The 24,390-nt window shown below is 49.3% G+C and overlaps 1 protein-coding gene across 2 annotated transcripts in view; it reads left to right on the top strand.

Annotated features, from left to right (window-relative positions):
* PKN3 (protein kinase N3) overlaps positions 1-24,390 on the top strand; it is a 391,919-nt gene that overhangs the window by 33,162 nt on the left and 334,367 nt on the right. For both annotated transcript variants that reach the window (XM_085614062.1, XM_085614063.1), the window contains exon 4: positions 7,021-7,150. In XM_085614062.1, coding sequence (XP_085470188.1) covers positions 7,021-7,150 — 130 coding nt within the window. The remainder of the gene's footprint in view (positions 1-7,020; positions 7,151-24,390) is intronic.

Below are 24,390 nucleotides of genomic sequence, written 5' to 3'. Positions count from 1 at the left end.
CGGGCCTCCCTCCACGTGCCACTCGGCCGGGATGGGTAGGTCCTCCAGGTTGGTAACGTCCCCCTCCGCAGACTCCTGGTCCACCACCTCCGGTGGCCTATCCGTCCTACGGGGTGGAGACGCCGAGGCAGGCTCCTCCTGTCCTCGGTTCTTCCCTTGACTGGCAGCCGGCTGGGCCTTTGTTCCAGGCTCCAGCCGAAATGAACTCCCTCTTCGGGTAGTCACGGACCTTGTGCTAACACAGGCCCAGTCAGGTGTACCCAGCATCTCGGTGTGAGTCCGGTATTCCACCTCCTTCCAAGCGTTGTGCTCCATGTCATTGCCCAGCAGACAATCGACTGGCACGGCAGGGCTTACGGCAACTCGAAGTGAACCTGCAACCCCCCCCCATTCAAAGGGAACCTCGGCCACTGGATAGTGACCTGTTCTGCCGTCAGCCATCGCGGCTGGGTGGAGTACATCGGGAATTACCTGTTCTGGAGACACCAGCTGGCTACGCACCATAGTCATACTGGCTCCTGTGTCTCTCAGAGCCTCCCCTCTTTAGCCGTTGATGGTGATCCACTGCCCATACTTCGCGGTATTTGCGGGCACCTGGATCTTAGGAACCATCTCCCGTTCTCCCAGGGACACTAAAGTGACACCCGCCCACTCCCTTCCCTTAGTTAAGGGCATCTCCTCCCCGAGCACTGCACTAGCTACTCCGGGGGTCTTTCCTCCAGTGGGAGGGGGTGATCGTTTCTGACACTTCGGATCTCCTTTATAGTGTCCAACGCCACCGCACTCGTAGCAATGGACAACCCTTGGCTGCTGACTCTGGCCAGGATTAGGGTTTCTGGGTGGGTTAGCCTTAGAGGTGAATCCTGTTCCCTTCCCTTGGAAGTTATTTTGGGGGCCTTTGGAGAACTCCTTTTTCTTTTCCCCTCCTTCTTTCTTCTGGGGGGCGCCCTGTCCGGCCTTTTGAGTATCCCCTCCAGTCCCCCTTGTGGACACCCGGGTACTAGCCCAAATGTCCGCCTCCTCAGCAAGCTTCCGGGGGCTGGTCAGCTTGCTATCCACCAGGTGTTGCCGCAGTTCAGGGAAACATTTCTCGAGTAGGTGTTCCTTCAGTACTAGGTCAAACAGCTCCTCGTAGTTCCTTACTTCACTGCCCTGAATCCAACCTTCCAGTGCCTTCTTTGCATAGTCCAGGAAGTCCACCCAATTCTGTGTGCCCAGCTTGTGACTACCCCTGAACTTCTGTCTGTACTTTTCAGGTGTTAGTCCAAACTTTCTGATGAGCGCCAGTTTCATGGTGGGGTAGTGGGTCTGCTCATCCTCTTCGAGGGCCAATAAAGCATCCCTACCAGCTGGAGGCATGTACTTATACAACCCCCCTCCCCAGTACTTCACTGGAACCCCATGGGCCCTCAACGAGACCTCATAGGCTGCTAGCCACTTGGCGATGTCGTCACCCGCCCCATAGCTAGCTACTATGTCCTTTGGCAGGTAAGGTTTGGATTCCCTGGTGACCTCTTGGTTTTGGCTGCCACCATTAGGAACAGGTTGTGCCCCTATTCTTAGGATCTGAAGCTCTATCTCTTTCAGTCTTATCTCATGAGCCATCCTCTCTTTCTCCGTCTCATGAGCCAACCTCTGTTCCTCCTTCTCCTTCTCCAGCTTTGCTAAATCCCATGTGAGCTGTCTTTTCTCTCTCCGATCTGCTAACTCCACGCTGGATAAGCCCCCACTAGAGACAGTGCTGCCCTTCCTAGAAAGTGTCCTGGGCCCTGCTGACAGGTTCCCCACCTCAGGTTGGTACATCTCAGCCCCCTCGGGGTTAGGCTCTCCATCCCTGTCTTCCTCCTCAGCCTTGCTTTCTCGGCGTGCCTCCCCCCAAGCCATTAAGCTGGTTTGGAGTGCACCCTTCTTTGCTCCTGGGGGACAGTACACCCCCTCCCGCTGGCAAAACTCCCTGAGTTGGGCCACAGTGTACGTTTCTAAATCTTCCAGTACAAACTCCATCTTGCCCACTCAGGTTAGAGGACAGGTTTTGTGCAGTAACAATGCAGGGGGGTACCTTTAGTAATACCTCCTCCCACCACCAGAGTAAATTTGGAAAAACAAAAACCCACAATTTGGAAGGCCGCTGTGAGAAAACTCCCGGTGTAGGCCTATGGACTACCCACAGTTATTGTTGAGTATATGTAGGCACAGCTCTATCCCACCACTGAACACCAATTTATGTTGGAAACAGCCCCACTCCCACTCCGCAGGGTGGTGGTGGACCTTCCCAACACAATGGGGTAGCTTGGCTCGAGTGGTCAGGAAACAGGCGCAGTGCTAAGCATACAATATACCCATACAATAACCATGCGTGCATCCGTTCCAAAAACGACTCTACACCGTAAAAATTATGAAAATATTCTTTCTTTATCTTTTTCTTTTAGTTGCTGATTGGAAAAATAAATAGGTCAATCACAATATACAAGTTTCAATTAGTGCAGGTCAAATAAATATTGGCTGTTTGATGAAATAAATAGGGGTGATCATAAATAACAGGGCATAAATACAAGTGCAATATATACAGACAATTAAATACTTTGAGGCAATAAATACTGTATCAATAAATATTGTACACCAACAAGTCCTGTGGACCTATAACTATAGTGCAGCAATAAATAGGTAAAAACTCAAATACAGTATCCCCAATAAGTAATTAAAAGTATACAGCACCCCTCATATAATCAGAAGACACTTCACTTCTTAAGGGCTGATTTGGCCCAGGCACAGCTTGTAGGGTTGTGGAAGGCTTGAGGGGGGAGGCTACTCCCTGGCTGGGACAAGGCTGAGGCCTAAACTGAGGTAGATCAAAGGGGGGAATACCAATGCCCTGGCTTCCCGTCTCCACACAACCTCTCTAGGTCAGTCCCAGTTCACCCCAGGCACAGTCAGGTGGGTTTCAGCACCTCCCTAGCCCCTTAGAGTAGTCTCTCAGGTCTCCACAGGGCCTTAGGCGCCCTCTACTCCACTTACTGCCCTTTTTCTGATGTTCCGACGCCGCTGGAGTCGTGTCGACGCCGTGAGGCGGTTCCGGTTCGGTCTCGGCGGCCTCGGCACAATGTCAGTTCTTTGTCGACGCCGGAAGGCGGTTCCGGTCCGATGTCGGCGGCCTCGGTTCGATCTCTACCTCCGATTCGACGGCGTCGGGCAGTCTCTTCACGATGTCGACTTCGGGCGGCTCCGGTCCGATGGCGCTCTCGGCTCCGATGACGTCGGCCGGCCTGGCCTCGATGTCGACTTCCGGCGACTCCGGGGTGCGATCCTCACCCCCGACCTCCGGTGCTCCTCCTCTCAGGTTCCGGGCGACTCCGGAGTGCGATCCTCACTCCCGACCTCCGGTGCTCCTCTACCTCGGTCTCCGACGACTCCGGAGGGCGGACTTCACTCCTCCGATGACGCCGCTCGCTCGACCTCGGTTCACTTCCTCCTCGACCTCTGGTATTCCTCTCGACCCCCGTCGGCGCCCTCTCACGACCTCAGGCGGCTCCGGGTACGACGTCTGCTACTTCAGTCAGCGCCGCTTCTCCACCTCGGGCTCCAGGTCTTCAGGCTACTCGACGCCGGACTCCAGGGAAACCAGTTCTCAGGTCAGAATCTTGCTGTTTTCTTGGTTCTAAGGCCTGTTCCTGCTGTCCAGGTCCTTAGGATGGTTTTCTTCTGTCTTCTTCCCACACAGGGCTATAGGCTGGGATCCATCAGTAGGGACAAGTATCAAGGGTGGGTTTATGGACCCCACTCCAGGCACAAGTTTCCACCCCTGCTGCTTCACTCCTTCCTCCTTCACTGTTGTGCTCCTCTCTCTTCACCAGTCAGGTGCCAACTGCCAGCTCCAACTGCCAACTGCCTCTCTTATCCTCCCAACATTCTAAACCGCCTCCAACGGTCACAGGGTTCTGGAAGCTCCTGGAATGTTCTGGAAGGTGCTGGTAGGTTCCAGTGGATGCTGGTGATGTCACAGGTGGCCACCATTTTGTGCTCCAGGCCCTCAGACAGAAGTTTCAGGGGTAGCTAAAATGGCTCCCTGAATCTGTAGCAACACGAAAAAGTCTGGTGGTTCCCAAAAAGGAAAAATTCAAACAGGGTTTGAGGCAAAAGTGGGACAAAATAAATAATGATGAGGAGGGACCACCCAAAGGGCTGACAGGTCTAACAATGGGTATGTTTCTTTTGGCTTCACAGCAATTGATTTTGGAATCAAACAGGTTTTTTTTAAAGCAGCATTTAACAAGGGAAATAAAAATGTCGGGAAGGGGGGTGTGAGGACGACCAAGAGCCGCATGGAAGCAGGAAAGGCGACTATCCAATATGTGCACATCCTGACTAGGAGATGTATCCACATAATGAGGTATAGGGCACTCTGTATACTCATCAATACAAATACTCGGGCCATGGGTCTGTTTCAGTGCAATACTCTAGTTGTTCGGAGAAGGCACATCCGATAAGTCATCCGTCATCATCAACCCTTGTAACGCACATAGCATAGTATTCGATGCAGCGGAGATGGGAAATTTGCGCAAACCTAATGCCTCTTCCCGTGTCAGGGAGACCGCTTCAGCCTTCGCCCAATTCAGCATAGATAGGAGCCACGCTCTCACAGGCGGAGGCTCCACCGCTTTCCACTTACGGGTAATCAATCACTTTGCCACAATAAAACCGAGAACTTGAAACCGGGTGGACGCTTTGTGTTTGTCGTAAGAAGACGCCGGTGATGCACGTCTCCAATAAGCGTGGCACCTCCCTATCCGTGCAAGTGACTTATGCCTCAAGCACCCCCTCCCAGTAGGTACGTAAAGCGGGGCAGGACCACAGTATGTGTAACAAATCGGCATTTGTTAGCTTGCAATGTGGGCAGCATGTATCGTTTCAATGAAAGTATCGGTTGATTTTAACTGGGGTGAGATAAGCCCTGTGAATGATATAAAATTGAATTCACCTAAAACAAGCGTTCCAGGAGACCTGTTTCGGACTTTCCAAGACCATAGACCATTCCTTTTCTGAGTAAGGCCTCTCCCGGTCTGTCTCCCACTTAGTTCTCAACTGCGCAAGATGAATTAGAGTATGCTCCCGGATTGACTCCGCGAACCACTTCACCAAGTGTCGACCCGTACCCATAACATGTATATGTTGCACTACGAGATTCGTCGGAGGTTCCTGTGTAATATCTCCCCACCATCGCCGCAATGGGGCCATCCAGGAGGCATGATTTAAAAACTGGCCCGGGGGAGATCCATCCTCTGTCGAGATAGCTAGAAATGGACGCAGTGTACTGTCTCTGTATAGATTCCCCCAGAGTGGTTATACCAGCCCCCACCCAATCAGTAAAGTCCATACTTGTACGCATCTTTGCACAGTTGGCATCCCCAGCAAAGGCACAGCGAGTGCGTACGGAGTGACCTGTCTAGTAAGACGCAGCGCCCGGCAAACATTTCCGTGCTATCAAGACTAGCAAGGGGAGGGGTTTGTTCGATCAATTACAAGGGTGGAAAAGGGAAAGAATCTTGTCCAGGGTGTACGGTGGTTCGTGTCCAGCTGAGTCTGACAAATGTAACTCCTCCACCCGTTTCGTCACCCATAGGATTTGAGATGCCAAAAAATAATGTTCAAAATTGGGTAGAGCCAATCCCCCCTCTCGAGCGAGATAGGTACAGTTTCGCCAGTGCTACTCTGCACCGCGACTTGCTCCAGATGAATTCTCGGATGATACTCTCTAGGGAGCGGAAGGACGACACTGGTAGGTAGAACGGTAAATTAATAACCTTTTTAATTCCACTCTGCCGATGACGGAAAGGTGGAGCGACTTCCAAAAATCAATCTGTGACTTGAGCGCTGTGACCACTCGTGATGTTACCGTCCATAAGATCGTGATCATTATGGTAAATACGGACCCCTAAGTATCTGAACGTCGTTTGCTGCCATTGTACCACCGTCCCATCCACTTCCCAACGCGGATCCTCCGTACCAGGGTTAAAGGGATATAAGCAAAATTTACCCCAGTGCACACCCAGCCCAGACAGAGATGCAAACAACTTCAGGGTGGCGGGTATGACCGGAGGAAGCGCCCGGATGTAATTTACGTACAACAGAATGTCCGCATAAAGCGAGACCGCATGCATACCATCCCCAAGAGGAATCCCACAGCTGAAGTACGAAGCGTCTTTGCTAACGGTTCAATCATGAGGGCAAAGATCAGGGGGGAGAGGGGGCACCCTTGGCGCGTCCCCCGTTCTATTAGTATCAGCTGTCGGTCTCTTATGGTCTGTCTCGTGAAGGGACTTCAGTCACGAAAGCAACCATCGCAAGATGGATTTCTGCTACTATCCAGTTTTGCTGCAACAAAGGCTCCCTCAATGAGGGCAGTGTCCACCTTGGCTGCTCTGTTTGCAGGGATCACACTGAAGAAGATATGCCGTGCTGCGGCGTGCAAGAGCACCCTCATGTTCACGCAGCACTGCTGCCTATAATCGGCACAGCAAAGTGATGCAGCCATTGGACAGGCCGTACTACATCATCTGCTTCCATAAGGTGAACCTCTATAAATGGAGGTGATTATTAATGTTTTTCAAATAGTGTTCATTCCCATTTTAGCCTAGGATAGTGATACATACTGTTTTACTATGGTACAGTGGGACTCCCCCCTTCGACAACGGGGAATGATTCAAGCATGTGAATCTATAAAAGATACCAATACTGGAGAACTGCATTTACAGGTAAATAACTCCTTCCTTTTCTCAGCACAGATTTAATGCTTGAACCACAGGCCGCTTGTAGTGTTGTGTACCTCACCCCTTTTGTGAGGGTCTTGAGCAGATAACCGAGGGCCTCCCATTGCCACTAGTGAAAGAGCTGAAACTCCAGGCCTCTTCGGTCCGAGTCTCAGTTCGCTCCAACTAGTTCAACCTTATGTTTGTTTGATAGATTATCTCCTTCTCTTCTACTGGCTCATCTGCTACAATGATTGGTTTCTTTCCTGATTGCCAGGATCGTAAACTCTCTAGCACGGCTCAGCAGATGCTTCATGACAGCAAGACAAAAATGGAGCTGATTCGTATGCAGATCGTGAAAGTGACTCAGGGTGCAGGTGTGCAGGAGGAGCCTGGTGACAGCGCAGGTAAGGAGCAGCCTCAGCCTCTTCGGAGGCCAGGGATCCACAGGTGATATATGTAGGGGACTCCATCAGTTGTGTACTTGTGTAGGAGGACCCGGGGGACACTGCAGGTAGGGTGCATCATGAGCCTCTTCAGACGCCAGGGAGTGTAGTGGGCTCAGTCAGTTGTGTACAGGAGGAGCCATGTGACACTGCAGGTAATGTGTACCATAAGCCTCCTCAGAAGCGGTGGGTGTAGGGGACTCTATCAATTGTGTGCAGGAGGAGCCTGGGTACACCGCAGGTAAGGTGCACCAACAGGGTCCACTGGGGCTGCAGCATGTATTGTGCCACCCCAGAGACCCCTCACCAAGATCATGCATACGGCCACTGCAGGCTTTGTATCGTGGTGCAGAGAAATCTGAAGAGTTGACATGGCACACAGCCCTTTGTGCTATGCCCCCCATACACTGCATAAGGTATAGGTAATTCACCCCTACCACAGGCCTTATAGCCCTAAGGCAGGGTGCACTATATCCTATGTGTGGGCATATCCGCATGAGCAGGGATGCCCCTTCAATGTCCAGTCTATTCTGCGATATTGTAAGTGCACAGGGAAGCCATGAAGAGTGCATGGGCTGGATGCTTGTTTTACTTGTTTCCTAGCTCCCTGATGACTCCACTGACTTCTAAGGTGTTTGGTACCAAACATCTTGTGTTAATAGATCCTCACAGATGCCAGTGTTGTATTTATTAATAGATGCACACAGGATACCTTTTTATAGGGCCCCTGAAAACCTACCAAGCATTGGTGTGGTCTCTGACTTGCTTTTGCCAGTCTGCCACCACCAGACATGTTTCTGACCTCCTGGGTGACAGCCAGCGCCCTGAGGACAGAGACAAAGCCTGCTTGGGTGGAGGTGCTTCACGCCTTCTCCAGGCCAGGATGGCCTTCTTGGGCGGGAAGCTTCAAAGCCATGCCGCCTTTGAAATCCAACCCAAAACCTCCAGAGATTGGGGAAGCCAGAGCACACGTTCCTTCTCCAGTTTTGGCCGGATGAAAGGCGTGAAAATTAGTTAGATCAGGCAGATGGTCCCCACTTAGCGTCCACCACCCCCAGGGCAGGGCTGGCGAGGTGAACCCCGATCTTGAAATTCTACCATCTTGGGATGGTGCAAAACAGGGTAGTGCCCCTTCCCCTTGGAAGTGGTCAAATCAATTTTATTTTTTATGATTACGGAACTCCATGAAGGTCCACACAAACTGAGGAATCCACAATACAATAGTAAGGAATTCTATTTTGATAATATTAACACAGAAAATGTTCCTTCCCAACAAGGCTTCAGCGACTCCTTAGCGGAATCCAACATTATTAAAAATCTTCAGATTAAAACATAGCAATATAATATACAGTCCAAAATGATTAAAAATATCCCTCATGCCCTTAGTGAAAAAGTGTAGGAGGCAAATTTCATAGAATAAAAAACGAGTATTAGCAGCTGCTCCCTGCGTACCTAATGAGCCCGTGCACAGGTTTAAAAAACTCTTAAAGTTAAAGATTCTAAGACCGAACATTTCATTTGGCGAAAAAATAGATCGCTGTAGACACATTGGTCTCATCCATTTTCGCCGACACAATAGTAATGCTGGGCAAATAATTAATACACGATTAACATCTTGCTGGCCATTATTGCACAAATTACAAATCGGTGATGAACCATACCATTTTGACAATAAAGGATTTAAAGGGAGCACACACCTGCCTCAGTAATAGCCAAAACGGCGCAGGCCAAGTGGCAGGTTCTAAGAAATATGTCTGTACTTTATTTATCACACAGGTATTAATGACCGGATGGATAGCCCTCTTCAGAGTGCAAGCCTCCCTATCTCTTGTGAAACTTGTATCCCAAGTGGCCTGTTTCAGGGTGGCCCTTAATTGATACGGCGATAAGGTAGAGAGCAGGAACTGATCTAATTGCAGTCCTGAAATTTCAAAAAATGAATAACTGTTGTTTTAAACATTCTAAGATTTCTTTCCGAAGTAAAGATCTTAGTGTACCAAAATCCCCCTTTATCGGACCTAGGACCCAACGCACTATCCCCGCTAGACCCTGTGCCCAGGCACTTCTCAATCCAAATTCTAACCTGATGGCGGCCGCAGAACATGCTGAATTAACTGAGGCTAAACTTCTTAAAATTCGGCCTTCCGTTGCATTTAAAAATCCCCATTTCTCTACATCAATCAATTCCATACAATACCTCAGGGAAACAGGGATTCTTGCGCGAAACACCTGCAATAAAAGGGCAAAATGTCTTTTTCCGGTAGACTTAGAAAGGGAACCCAAGCTTTTCCCCTGATTGGTGGCTTTAGAGATGTTATTTTCTATGTGGGTTTATCCCTTAGGTTGCCACACACTTTTCTTTCCTAAAAAGGTATACGATTTTAAAAATTCCTATTTTTGGCCACCTGCAGACCATACAAAATGTCCATACTTCCGCATCTTTCTTCCATGCATACACCGTTTTATTTTTTAATATATTAATCTTTAAATGGTAAGCCTCAGCAAATTTATGGAGTACCTGCAGGCGACTATTTAATCCTCTAGGCGTTCGATCCAAAATTACTATGTTGTCTGCATAGAGCAGGCACACAATCCGGTTCCCCCAATTACCAGGGCAATGCCCTCACTTTGGGCCAAATAGCAAGGGAGATCTGAGATATATAGTGAGAAAAGCAGGGGAGCCAATAAACATCCTTGTTTTACACCATTTGCCGTAGGGATAGCTTGTGAGAGATCTCTTTCCCTCCCATTAGGACTCTGCACCAAGTATCCATATGGAGGGCACGGACTAGCTCCAAAGGGTGCCCGGCATACCCAAATTCAGAAGCTGACTCCACAGCAAAGGACGATCTACTTTGTCAAATGCTGTGGAGAAGTCTATAAAAGGTGTATACACCCTTTCTCCTCTAATTTCAACATTTTTCATTTATTATCTGTAGGGCAGTTAAATTATCAATTGTTCCATGTTTCGTTCTAAACCCAGTTTGCTCCAATGGTAATTTTTTATTGGCGTCCGCCCAATCGCTTATTTGGGTCATAAGGCATTTAGCGATGACTTTACCCACCGCATCAAGAAGCGCAATCTGACGATACTTTTGAGGAAGATCTCGGTCTCCTTTCTTGAACAGTGGGACTAATGTGCTTCCCTTCCAGGAGGAGGGAACCATTTTATTTCCATAACAATACTTAAATACCGGGTGAAGAATTTTGCTCCACAGTGCACTGTTTTGTTTTATGACTGTGATTGGTATTTCATCGGGCCCACTGCCGCTGATGTCTGCAATCCCCATCACCATTTCTATTTCTTTTTCAGAGGGCGATCCATACGAAGTAAAGTCTTCCTTTGGTGCGAGGTACTTAATTGCCGCCTCATTAAGCTGCGTATAGATCCGGAATAAAGCTAACCCATTTATGATGTTAAATAGCCACAAGGAGTGATCGGGTTCTAGCTCCACGACCCTCCCCGCTAACAGACCAGAAGGTTCTTATCTGGCCTTTAAAGGATGCTTCTCTAAGTTTTATCCAAATACTGTCTTCTCTCTCCTTTCTTAACCTGGCGCTTACCCGATTCCTCCTCCTTTTTAATAATATTCTATAATATCTTTCCAAGGAATAATTCAGATACTGTTTCCTAACTAGAGTATTTATTTCATGATTCAACAGCAGGAGGAATCGGGGGACCACTTTAAGACTTTTCCTTTGATTCACCTTCCTTGCAGTTTTCACTGCTTGTTGCATAAATGTCTTAAAACTTGCTATTTCTGTTCCTGTCCAGCTGGGCAGTTTCTCTAAGGTGGTCTCTAGGATACTTTCAAGCCCTAAAGTAGCCCTGTTATCCCAATAACATCTCCCTGTTTTCTTGACAAAGCCAAGAGATTCACCATCTAATGCCCAAGGGTCAGACGGAGACTAATTAAAATGTATAAGGAGAGTTAATAACTTGTGAGAACTACAAAAGGAATCGGAGACCTTTAAGTCTTTCAACAGGAAGAAAAGGCAGTTACCACCACCACGTAGTCTAGAATTGACTCACTCCTAGAGGTTTTACATGTAAAAGTTGCCGGTGAGTCGAATGGAAGTCTCCCATTTACTATAACACCATTGACCTTTTTTTTTTATTTAACAGCTAACCTTCTCCCTCAATTGTTCTTATTTTTTGTGGCAAAAGAGCTTGCAGAATCACATAGATTCCTCTTTTTCTTTGTCACGAAATCTGTCCATTGTAGAGTTAGGGATCTTACAGTTCAGGTCTCCTACCAAAACTATGTGAGGGGGAAATTCTGTATCGTTAACTTTTTTTAATGTTGGAGAGGACCGCATTTAAGAGGACATCATAAGGAGCGTCTGGCGGAATATAGGTATTTATCAACGTTAATGGTGGACTTTTCGCATTTCCATCTGAGTTAAAAAACTTTACTACTAGAAATAGATTGTTGGGATCTTTGTAGCAATCGTAATTCCATTGGATTTTATTCGACAGTAGACGGGCCACCCCCTCATTGCATGTCCCTTCCTCGAAGGTGTTGCTTTGCAGTCTAAGGTGAGAAAGTCCTTACACATCACGTCCGTGCACCAAGTTTCCTGGAGGCACACTGCATCGGCATTTGAAGTACTCAAATAAACTAACTTCTCCCTAGTATTCTTCATTCCTGCAGCATTCCAGGATATTATTTTTAATTTGTTGCTAGTAGGGTGGCCGCTGTGAGTGATTACTGTTAGACCCACTCGACAGTGCACTGGGTAACCAGTTCCATTTGGGGCTCTCATCTTTAGAATTCCACCTAAGGGAAAGGGAGGGGCATTCTTTAAATGACACTTGTCTACCATATTCATCCATTCAAATTTGTATTTCCTTTTGCTTCGAGCTAGGCTCCTCCACTATCTGGAAATAATGGGATTGGCAAAGACCTATTGTCGAGGGCTCTGTATCAGGCTTCTTAAAAAAATGGAATAACATCAATCTCCCTACTTGGAAGGCCTTCCGAGCATTTCCATAGCAAATTTACAAAAACTTTGGAATTGAACAATACCCTCGACTTATGACCAACTTCAGTGGTTAAGATGGAGTCTAGATTTATGTTGCTACTTTGTATAAGTTTCAAGCTTTTGATCTCCGAGAAACATTTAAGCAGTGAGGCCCGATTTAACACGGTCTGCTTCAAACAGAGGAATTAAGTCTAGTCTACTTGTATCCATATTTTCCTAGATGGGTTTGATGCCATTAATCTCTAAATGGCCTCCCGTTTTAACGGAGTCCGGGAAAGGGACAGCCAAGGGGTTAAGTGCTGATGGAGTAAAGTTAACGGACCCCCTTTGTTCTACTTTTATGGCGGCTAAAGGCCCCTCAACTGAGGCATTTACATAATCTCCTTTGGGAACTGGAATATTCGAGAGGGGAATCAATCAATCAATCAAAGCTTTATTTCAATAAAAATTATATCATAAAAGCATCAACATACATACATAAAAGATGCAGTTTGTCGTATAAGAAGAAAGTAGATAAAAATAAATAAATACATTTGATATATATTTTTTTTTTAAACATATTTTTATTGCCATTTTCATATTTCACACATCGTACATCATACAAAGTTATCGAATAGTGAGGTTAGACTGTATATTCCATGGTGGTACATAATAACATTTGATATATGATATAATATTTACAATCAGATAAAAAAGAATTAAATTCGAATATTCAACCCAATGCTTATGATTGAAGGAAGCAGTCTAAAAAATGTGAGGTATAAAAAGCTAGAAAGTCATGTCAGAACGGAAAGACTTGAGCCTAATTATCCATAACCATCCAAGTAATTTGGCCACACCGCAAACCAGCACAGCCCTGGTGTCTGATTGTAAAATTCTAAGGGCTACACGGTGGTTCAATGTACCCAGCTGTCTACAGACAGGACTTAGCCACCTGTCTCTTGGGTTTTTATAGGCTGGGCATTCGAACATAAGGTGTGCAATGCTTTCAACCTTCCCGCTGCAATTCGGGCAAGATGCCGGTGTTTGGAAGGGAGGCTTCCATTTGTTGGTGTACTCTTGGTTTGGTAGTGTGCCCAGTCTAAATTGTATGTAAAGCATTCTGTATCTTGGTTTCTGGATAAAATCAAGATAAGGCTCAAGGCTGACGACTTGCTTATGTAGATAGAAGTCTTCTGTTAACCTGCCTAAATTGGGGTTACTAATCTCTTTAGTGTCGATCCATGCCCAATATGCTCTTTTGAGGTCAGTCTTGTTTATTAATTTGCCGGATTCCCAGACTTCTCTAAGTCCCAACAGGGAAAAGAATTTCTTGATGTTGCAGAGCCATCCCCCTTTGTGTGAACCCGGGGTGTTAATCACTTCTCTAAGGCCCTCTGCATACTTTGATAGTTCGGGGGTACGCCATAAACGTGCCCAGAAAAGCAGGGGGCGCAATCTTGCCAGGTCCTTGATTGTTCGCCTACCCAGATCGCTAAGTAGAGGATTGAGGGGGGTGCCCCTTGGGACTGAAACCAATGCCCTCAAAAATTTATTCTCTGACCTGGAAATTTCTTCAATGTTGTCGAAGCCCCATAACTCGGCACCATACAGGGCAGAGCTAACAGCTTTTGCTTGATAGATCACTAGAGCGGGTGCAATGGGCCTGCTCTGCGAGGAGCGATGTTCTTTCATAATAGCTCCTGCAACCCGCCTGTGATTAAGGAGCATCTTATCCAAGTGGGGTTTCCAGCTAACATTATTCTGATACCAAGGTAATCAAAAACTTTTACAAGTTCAAGAGTAGTTCCATCCAATTTGGGAATAATTTTGGATGGTCTGCATAAATTAAATGAAAGAAGTTTAGTCTTCGTTGTATTTATAGACAAACCTCTTAAATTACAAAACAAATAAAATCTGTCCAAGAGCTTCTGCAGCCCTGCTGGGGTCTTAGAAATTAGCAGGGTGTTGTCTGCAAAAAGGAGGGCGGGGACCTTGTCGCCCGCCAGGGCTGGGGCGTCTGCTGGAATGTCTTGTAGAAATGTTACCACCCCGTTCACAAATATAGAGAAGAGGGTGGGTGCCAGAACACAGCCCTGGCGGACTCCCCTATTAACAGGAATTTTTGCAGTTTTTTGATTCTGGTTACCCCATCTAATCTGGGCATAGTTGCCCTCATGCAAGCGAATGAGGAGGTCAAGGATTGGCAAGGGCACGCCTGTTTCCCTCATAACTAGCCATAGACGATCTCGAGGGACCAGATCAAAGGCTGTCTTCAGATCAATGAACGCCAAATGGAGACTACCCTTGCCGATCAAGACCACCTTCCAGTATAGAAGGAGTCTGAAGACCTGGTCGATTGTGCCTGTATTTGATCTAAATCCTGCCTGGTAATGAGACAAGATGTTATTCTCATTAATCCACAGCAGGATTTTCTCCAATAAGGCCCTGCCAACCACCTTCTGGCCGGCATCAATAAGGCTGATCGGACGATAGTTAGCAGGGTCCTCCCTGGAACCCTTTTTGAATATTGGGACCACCTCGGCACCCTTCCAAGAATCCGGAACGGGAGATCCATTTATAAGAGCGTTGAGCAGAATAGTAAAGTACTTTGCCCAGTTTTGGGCATCCGCTCGAAACAAATCGCCGGGGAGGCCATCTGGGCCAGGGGCCTTGGCTGGGACTATTTTGTTAATGGCAATCAGGACCTCAGACTCCACAAAGGGGTCACATGCCTCAGAGGTAGAGGCAGTGGCTATTAAATAGGACAGAGATCGAGGGCTTTGTGGTTCCTCCCCAGAATAAAGTTTTTTAAAATGGGCAAACCATTCTTGGTTTGTGATGTGGTTTGGGATGGTATCGGGATCCGAGCCTGTAGACTTTCTACATAGGTTCCAGAAGGTATTTCCGTCCCCAGCCAGACTGGCGGCTTTTAGTTCCAACCAGTGGGATTCCTCCCAGACACGCTTTGCTCGCGTCACTGCCTTTTTATACTCTTTTCTGGCACAATGCACTTGACTAGAGTCAGAGTTTTTGACGGCGATTATTAGTGAGGTCTTTTTTTTTGTCTACACTCCGAACTGTACCATGTACCTGGTGTTTTGTGAGGCTTGTTGAAGATTCTCGTGGGGGAGGGTGACAAGAAAAATGAACCTATCTTCGTGACTGTATCTGTATGAATAGTCCCAGCCCTTAGACACCCATCATGATCGCTACATGCTTTTTGGAGTTCCATAGTATTGATTAGCAGGACCTCCTTTATTGCAATTAATTTTGGCTCGTTGCAAGTAATTTGGGGCCATTTGAGATCTCCTGCAGTTTGATGGAACTATTTCCTTAGAAAGCATGGAGGAACCGGTGCCAGCATCTGGTGGATCAGAAGACCATGGACTCTTCATAGTTCAACACAGGGGATTATGATCGCTCTCAATAGATGGAACTATAATCCTATCCACTGCGTTTCTCCATAGTCGCCGGTCTATCAGGATATAATCAATTCGAGTTTGACAATGCTTTCTATTAAATGTGTTCGCCCCAGTGATGTCAGATGGAAGACGTCCATTGGCTGCTCTAAGGCCAAATTCAAGAGTTAGGGCGTTTAGTTGAATTGCTACTGGTGTCCATTTTTTTATGGGGGGTAATGTCAGAGATGGAATAGACCACCTGGCATCCTCACTCTCAGTCTCGAGGTAATCTTCTGTGGCCAGGGGTTCAAACGTACAATTCATGTCACCTGCCACTAAGATGAGAGAATCAGGTGGACACGAGGAAAGTTCCTCTTCCAAAGTTGTGATTATCGATGACTTTGAACCTCCACATGTTCCTCTAATGTAAACATTAAAAAGCTCAATGACGGGACCGCCCCTAGGCCCTCTCAATGTCAATCGCATCACATCTGGGGAGATGCAGATGAAATTGCAAACCTTACAATTGAGAGCGATGCTCACCCACACCATGAGGCCTCCTGATGGACGCCCTCGCCCTTTGGAGACAGCCGGAACACAGAAACAAGCAAACCCTGATTTATGCAATGGAACAAGACTCCAGGTCTCCTGGAATATGCATATATCATGACCTGTAATCGAATCATTCCAGTCTGGGAGAGGAAGCTTGCTTCGCAGGCCGGCAATGTTCCAGGATATCATTTTAAGGTTGAGGGGGGGGGGGGGCGATAAGGTATCAATGGCGCAAGTGTGCAATTCTTGTGTATGGGGTCCATTCGCTCCACCTATGTTTGTTACATTGGTACTATATATCGTAGGGACAATATTATGAGATTGGACCAATTCCACACCAACATTAGTGGTAGTAACTATGTGGTTCGGGAGGTTCGCATCAGGGGTTAGTCCATCAACACTGTCGAGTACAGAATGGTTCCCCTCTGGTAGGTCCTGAGCCTCAACCCTCCTCCTATTCAATATAACAGAGGGGAATCGCCTAAATTGGATTGCAGATGAGTCTGGAGAGGAAGATCTAAACTCTAGAGCGAAGAGGCCCTCAGCCAGGGGATAACTAGCCAAGGTGAGTTCAACAATTTCAGTATGGTTGTCATCAGATCTGAGTCTTTGAGCTCGAGTTATGTCATCCCTGATTTGGGATCGACAACCTCTCACGTGACGTATCCAATGGATAACCTTGTTTTTTAGCAACCCTTCATCCTCACGCCCTTTTGCTGATGGAACCCCAACCATATAAACCGTGGGCTTGTTAGGAGCTAGGGGTTTTTGAGGCTGGTTAGCAAGTGGGGGTGAGCAGGAATAAAGATTTCTACGCAATGGGATGGCGTGGCTAGGGCGGGTTGTCAGTGTGGGAGCCAGGTGGGGATTTTTAAGAGGGTTACCAGGAGTAGGGCCATCTTTAGATGTTGCCCTTGATTCATTTCTGCTATGCCCAGGTGAAATGATAGGGGAGATCTGGTTATCAGCATGACTTAAGGATACAGACTGGGTTAGGATAGATTGCGAAGACAGGGGGAATTTGTCAGATAGGATGGGTGGGGGATGCGGAATTGCCTTTTTGATGATGGTTATCAGCTCAGAAATTAGTTGTTTCATTTCGCTGATTTCCTGCCTTAATGACTCAACAGTTTGCCCTAGGTTAGCTGTCTTCCCCACCCATTCGATCTAAAGTCTCCGCTCCCTCTTTCCCAATGGCCGTGCCTCGTTGATGAAGCTCAGAGCCTGTGCCAAGTGGTGCAACAAAATCAGGATTATCAGTAAGTACCGCATAGCGGTTGGAGCACACAATCACTGTAGGGTCAAGAGGGACGGGGTTCACATCAAGTCTCAGAGAATCTAGTCCAGGGGAAAGCACCGAGGGGCTTCCCTCGTCGCTCCCTTTGTCATCATGTTGGAGTGCCTGTTGGCGGGAGGGTACTTTACAAAACATTTGGGGAATAGACATGGTGCCAGGTCGATTTTTCTTCGAGGTAGCTGACTCAGTGCTAGGAGAGGGAAGGGAGGCCGGGGCAACTTGTAAAATTGTTTCACAGTCCTCAACTAGCGTCTCTATGCGTTCCATTGTACCAGAGGCACTCGTAGAAGAATGTTTAGAAATCTTTTTAGCCTTTTTCCTTTTGGCTGCCCCTCCTAAGTTTATGGGGATCCCTCCGGTGGCATCTGGCAACTTTCTCTTACCCATGATTCTGGAGGTTTATAATAATTAAGTCTCAAATCAAGCCTCAATAAGGGCAGCTGAAACAAGAGTGGATCCCAGACGCGTACTTGCCCCCACTATGATATCAACAGTACCTTGGTATGATGTCCGGGGGGTCTGAGAAGACGTTAGAAGATGGGCCCGGCCTGGCCTCTTCTGGCCCCTGACGGCCACAGACGGCCCGCCCTTTGCCCGGGCTTAGCCCAGCGTCGCCCGCGCGCGTCTCGCAAAGCGGGAGGCGCAGTGAGTTGATATGCAAGCCCCGATGTCAGGGGGCGGGGCCTCTGCTGGTGACACGACCCACTGGCTCCTGGGTCTAGTAGTTTGTCTCCCGGCGTCCTGCTCTTGCCCCCGGTGTTCACGAAGCGTCTCCCGCAAAGCGGGAGGCGCGAGGAGTTGATATGCAAGCCCCGATGTCAGGGGGCGGGGCCTCTGCTGGTGACACGACCCACTGGCTCCTGGGTCTAGTAGTTTGTCTCCCGGCGTCCTGCTCTTGCCCCCGGTGTTCACGAAGCGGGAGGCGCGAGGAGTTGATATGCAAGCCCCGATGTGAGGGGGCGGGGCCTCTGCTGGTGACACGACCCACTGGCTCCTGGGTCTAGTAGTTTGTCTCCCGGCGTCCTGCTCTTGCCCCCGGTGTTCACGAAGCGTCTCCCGCGAAGCGGGAGGCGCGAGGAGTTGATATGCAAGCCCCGATGTCAGGGGGCGGGGCCTCTGCTGGTGACACGACCCACTGGCTCCTGGGTCTAGTAGTTTGTGTCCCGGCGTCCTGCTCTTGCCCCCGGTGTTCACGAAGCGTCTCCCGCGAAGCGGGAGGCGCGAGGAGTTGATATGCAAGCCCCGATGTCAGGGGGCGGGGCCTCTGCTGGTGACACGACCCACTGGCTCCTGGGTCTAGTAGTTTGTCTCCCGGCGTCCTGCTCTTGCCCCCGGTGTTCACGAAGCGGGAGGCGCGAGGAGTTGATATGCAAGCCCCGATGTGAGGGGGCGGGGCCTCTGCTGGTGACACGACCCACTGGCTCCTGGGTCTAGTAGTTTGTCTCCCGGCGTCCTGCTCTTGCCCCCGGTGTTCACGAAGTGGCTCCCGCGAAGCGGGAGGCGCGAGGAGTTGATATGCAAGCCCCGATGTCAGGGGGCGGTGCCTCTGCTGGTGACACGACCCACTGGCTCCTGGGTCTAGTAGTTTGTCTCCCGGCGTCCTGCTCTTGCCCCCGGTGTTCACGAAGCGTCTTCCGCGAAGCGGGAGGCGCGAGGAGTTGATATGCAAGCCCCGATGTCAGGGGGCGGGGTCTCTGCTGGTGACACGACCCACTGGCTCCTGGGTCTAGTAGTTTGTCTCCCGGCGTCCTGCTCTTGCCCCCGGTGTTCACGAAGCGGGAGGCGCGAGGAGTTGATATGCAAGCCCCGATGTCAGGGGGCGGGGTCTCTGCTGGTGACACGACCCACTGGCTCCTGGGTCTAGTAGTTTGTCTCCCGGCGTCCTGCTCTTGCCCCCGGTGTTCACGAAGCGTCTCCCGCGAAGCGGGAGGCGCGAGGAGTTGATATGCAAGCCCCGATGTCAGGGGGCGGGGCCTCTGCTGGTGACACGACCCACTGGCTCCTGGGTCTAGTAGTTTGTCTCCCGGCGTCCTGCTCTTGCCCCCGGTGTTCACGAAGCGTCTCCCGCGAAGCGGGAGGCGCGAGGAGTTGATATGCAAGCCCCGATGTCAGGGGGCGGGGCCTCTGCTGGTGACACGACCCACTGGCTCCTGGGTCTAGTAGTTTGTCTCCCGGCGTCCTGCTCTTGCCCCCGGTGTTCACGAAGCGGGAGGCGCGAGGAGTTGAAATGCAAGCCCCGATGTCAGGGGGCGGGGCCTCTGCTGGTGACACGACCCACTGGCTCCTGGGTCTAGTAGTTTGTCTCCCGGCGTCCTGCTCTTGCCCCCGGTGTTCACGAAGCGGGAGGCGCGAGGAGTTGATATGCAAGCCCCGATGTGAGGGGGCGGGGCCTCTGCTGGTGACACGACCCACTGGCTCCTGGGTCTAGTAGTTTGTCTCCCGGCGTCCTGCTCTTGCCCCCGGTGTTCACGAAGTGGCTCCCGCGAAGCGGGAGGCGCGAGGAGTTGATATGCAAGCCCCGATGTCAGGGGGCGGTGCCTCTGCTGGTGACACGACCCACTGGCTCCTGGGTCTAGTAGTTTGTCTCCCGGCGTCCTGCTCTTGCCCCCGGTGTTCACGAAGCGTCTTCCGCGAAGCGGGAGGCGCGAGGAGTTGATATGCAAGCCCCGATGTCAGGGGGCGGGGTCTCTGCTGGTGACACGACCCACTGGCTCCTGGGTCTAGTAGTTTGTCTCCCGGCGTCCTGCTCTTGCCCCCGGTGTTCACGAAGCGTCTCCCGCGAAGCGGGAGGCGCGAGGAGTTGATATGCAAGCCCCGATGTCAGGGGGCGGGGCCTCTGCTGGTGACACGACCCACTGGCTCCTGGGTCTAGTAGTTTGTCTCCCGGCGTCCTGCTCTTGCCCCCGGTGTTCACGAAGCGGGAGGCGCGAGGAGTTGATATGCAAGCCCCGATGTCAGGGGGCGGGGCCTCTGCTGGTGACACGACCCACTGGCTCCTGGGTCTAGTAGTTTGTCTCCCGGCGTCCTGCTCTTGCCCCCGGTGTTCACGAAGCGTCTCCCGCGAAGCGGGAGGCGCGAGGAGTTGATATGCAAGCCCCGATGTCAGGGGGCGGGGCCTCTGCTGGTGACACGACCCACTGGCTCCTGGGTCTAGTAGTTTGTCTCCCGGCGTCCTGCTCTTGCCCCCGGGAATCTCATAAGCCACCACCGGCTCTGCTATTAATTCTTTGTCCTGAGAGTTCACAAGGTCATTTTCCGGCTCAGTATCTTGTGATGTAGTTTGCAGGGGCTGAATTAAAGTCTCCGTACTAGTTATAACCTCTGTCTTCTTCAAAGCGAATTCTTCTTTGCCTTTTTTTGGGATATCTGCGTGTTGATTTAATCTTTTTTCCTCTCTTCTTTTCCTTTCTCACATTCTTTTTCAGATGCGAGGCCCCTGAAACATCATCTTTCCCACTGCTTAGCTGGGTTTTAAAGATAGGGAATACTTCCTGATCTGTCCTTCTAGGTGAACCCTTCAAGCTTTTTACTTGTTGTGGGGTGTCAGAAATGTCTTGTATAACTTTAGGTATAAGTTCAGGAGACCTCTCTGGCATCTCAGCTTTATTTGCTAGCTTTCTACTTTGGGTATTACCATCCTGGACATTAAAAATGTTTAGACTGCCAGTATCCACATCAACACCACCAAATTCATTCTCTAATACCCCTTCCACTTCCCCTTTTCTGTTTACTTCTTAACAGCACCTTTAATATTTGAGTTACTGTTTCCAACACACAGTCAGAGCCTCCTACAATTGTAAGTGGTCACTAGAGGGTAAAGGTAGGTAGTCCATTGGCTACTACCAGCCTCCACTTGTAACACCCCTAAATTCAGTATTTAGGTGGCACCCTGAGCATCAGATTTGATGATCAAGGGAAGGAAAAGGAGAAAGAAAACAAGCCGCATGAGAACTGAAGTCCTGCTGCAGAAGAAATTTGTGCCAAACCCTGCCTGCTGCTTGGAAGATTCGACAATCGTGGTGTGCTGTATCGTCCTGCGACAGTGAGGCCGCAAGAACCCCAGAGCTCCTCCAGCCTTCAAGAAATCACCAAGAAGCTCCCTTGGAGAGAAGGTATCACTCCCCTGCACACCGCAGGCACCAAGCTCGTAAAGTCCAGTTTGTCTACTTGCTGCTTTCTGACACCCTACACGCAGCACCGAAGCAAGCAACGGTACAATAGCTCTGGAGGGTCAGTGCTGCCTCCTCACCAAGTTTAGAGACACCAGGACCTACCGTAGCCATGGCGGACCAACACCCAGGGTACCGGACCGCCCAACGGCAAACACCGAGAAGAAGAGTCCACTCCGGGCTCCGACGACTCCTGAAGCAAGCACTCCTCGAGATCCCTGAGACCCACTTCCTGAGTGGGCCAGCTGTCCCGATATTGCCTCTCCAGGTTGCCTGCTTGTGACTGCGAGGACCTAAAGACATACAACGCCCGACTGTCCTGTGTGCTCTGCACCTATCCCCACCATTGCTGGCAACGACCAACCAGCTGTGCTCTTGTAGTCCCCAAACTCTTGCGACCGTCTCCCTCAAAGAAACCCCACCGGACATCAGAAGTCCTCCTGTGCTGTGTGCTTTCAAGTGGCCCCCTCCTTTGCACACCAGCTTCCAAGTCACTGGGCATGCTGCTCCCGGCCGAACCGGGATGCTCCTAAACTTCTCCTGCTGGGACTTTGGCCCTGGTCTCAACATCACCTTCTCGTTTTAGGTCGAAGTTCGTGAAAGCATTGACTGATTTTATATGCATTTTTCTGTATTTTCCTTATTGTTTTCAATCGTGCATAATTGCACATAAAAGTGATACATTTTCCAAACTTTGAAAAATCATAACTGTGAAAGTGCTTACCTTAGAACGGTGTTCTGGGTCTTAAAAATTACATAAAAAGTGATACTATTTTTATAAATTGGTCTCAGATTTATTCTTGAGTGTCTCTCATTTATTCCCTCTGTGAGTAGAACAAATGCTTAGCACTACCCTCTGTTAAGCCTACCTGCTTGTCCACCCTACCACAAAAAGAGCATTATCTACTTTAACCTCTGTGTGCCATTGGGGGATCCACTGGACTCTGTACAGTGTTCTTTGTTTTAGTGCACCATATAGAGAGAGCGCTTCCTACAGGGACTCGATAGTTGTGTGCAGGCGGACCCAGGGGACACCACAGGTAACGTGCCCCATGGGCCTCCTTGGAGGACAGGGAGGTGTAGGGAACTCTATCAGCTGTGTGCAGGCAAGCCGGGGGACTCTGCAGGTAAGCTGCACCTTCAGCCTCCTCGAGGCTGGAGAGGTTTGGGGGACTCCATCAGTTGTGTGCAGGAGTTCCCGGGGGACACTGCAGATGAGGTGCAGCATCAGCCTCTTCGGAGGCCTGGAGGGTCCACAGATAATAGATGTAGGGGACTTCATCAGTTGTGTGCAGGAGGAGATAGGGACGCCGCAGGTAAGGTACACCGTCAGCCTTCTTGGTGGCGGTGGGGTGGTCGTAGGGGTCTCTGTTAGTTTTGTGCACAGAAAGTTCCATCACAACACACTCCCAGGCTAGAGGGCTCCACGAGCAGTATATATCGTGGCCTCCAGCCATAGTCTGGGAGATCATTTAATGTTCATCAGACACTCTGTAGCCAAGGGTTCCACTGTTGATGCACATTGGAAGCTCCATTAAAGGCCAGAGATTACACTGGTAATGTACGCTGAAGGCTGCCTTTGTGGCGTAATAAAGAATGAATCTGAAGCCCAGATGTGAAGGCACTGTTCTCCCTGCCCTGGGGTGCATTTTATATTTTACCTGCTCTTGTCTGTGGTCGCCCGGCCGTTCATAGGGCAGGCTACAGTCACTATGATCTGGCCGCAGATGGGACACTAGGTCTGAGGTTTCCAACGGTGACCGTAACCACCTCTTCCATTGGAAGCCCCGTGCTTTCCATGGATTCTAGGTCTGAGGTTTCCAACGGTGACAGTAACCTCCTCTTCCATTGGAAGCCCCATGGATTCTAGGTCTGAGGTTTCCAACGGTGACAGTAACCTCCTCTTCCATTGGAAGCCCCATGGATTCTAGGTCTGATGTTTCCAACGGTGACAGTAACCTCCTCTTCCATTGGAAGCCCCGTGCTTTCCATGGATTCTAGGTCTGAGGTTTCCAACGGTGACAGTAACCTCCTCTTCCATTGGAAGCCCCATGGATTCTAGGTCTGAGGTTTCCAACGGTGACAGTAACCTCCTCTTCCATTGGAAGCCCCGTGCTTTCCATGGATTCTCAGTAGAGTGGGGCACCCACGAGTTCAGTGGGGCCACTCTGCCACGCTCTGAATGACCCAAGTGAATCCTTTGACCGCTGTGGCCTGCTTGGCCTTCCTACCGCCTCTTCATGGTCCTATTCCTCGAATCACACCTATGCCCCGGTCCCCCACAGATATAGACTTTTATTGATGCTTTGTGTCTTCCTGGTGCTTTCTTTGTGAAACTTCAATTTAAAAAAAACCTAGGCTCTCTTGATCTGATTTTTGACTGTCTTCCCCATTTTGTGTATAACATTTGTTCCTCTTTTTACTAAATTCGGTTTTAAATTTTGTTTTCCTATAATATTGGTTTGAGTTTTTTTTTAAATTATACTAACCGGTTTTCTTCGAGGACAAGCCGGTAACTCTTGATTGTTGCTTCATGGGGTTAAACCCTGGTTATTTAATTGAAACTGTTTTGAGTAGCAAGATACTGTCAAATCGGTGGGACCTGTCCTTACAAACAAGTGATTCAGAATCTCTCAGCCGCCACCTTCTTAGCCTTGCAGTCAAGGATGCGGGGATTGATTCAGTTAAGGACCAAGAGGCTGGAATCAGTTAAACAAGGCAAAGAAGATGTATCTCTTGGACCATAAATGCTACAATCTACTTTAGACCTCAGGTTATCTTTTATCTGCAGGTAAATTTTGATTAGTTAAGTAC

Source organism: Triturus cristatus, chromosome 1_2 (genome assembly GCF_964204655.1).
Source record: "Triturus cristatus chromosome 1_2, aTriCri1.1, whole genome shotgun sequence".
Taxonomy (NCBI): domain Eukaryota; kingdom Metazoa; phylum Chordata; class Amphibia; order Caudata; family Salamandridae; genus Triturus; species Triturus cristatus.
The sequence above is the reverse complement of the archived record's forward strand: the minus strand, read 5'-3'. Positions and strand labels throughout refer to the sequence as shown.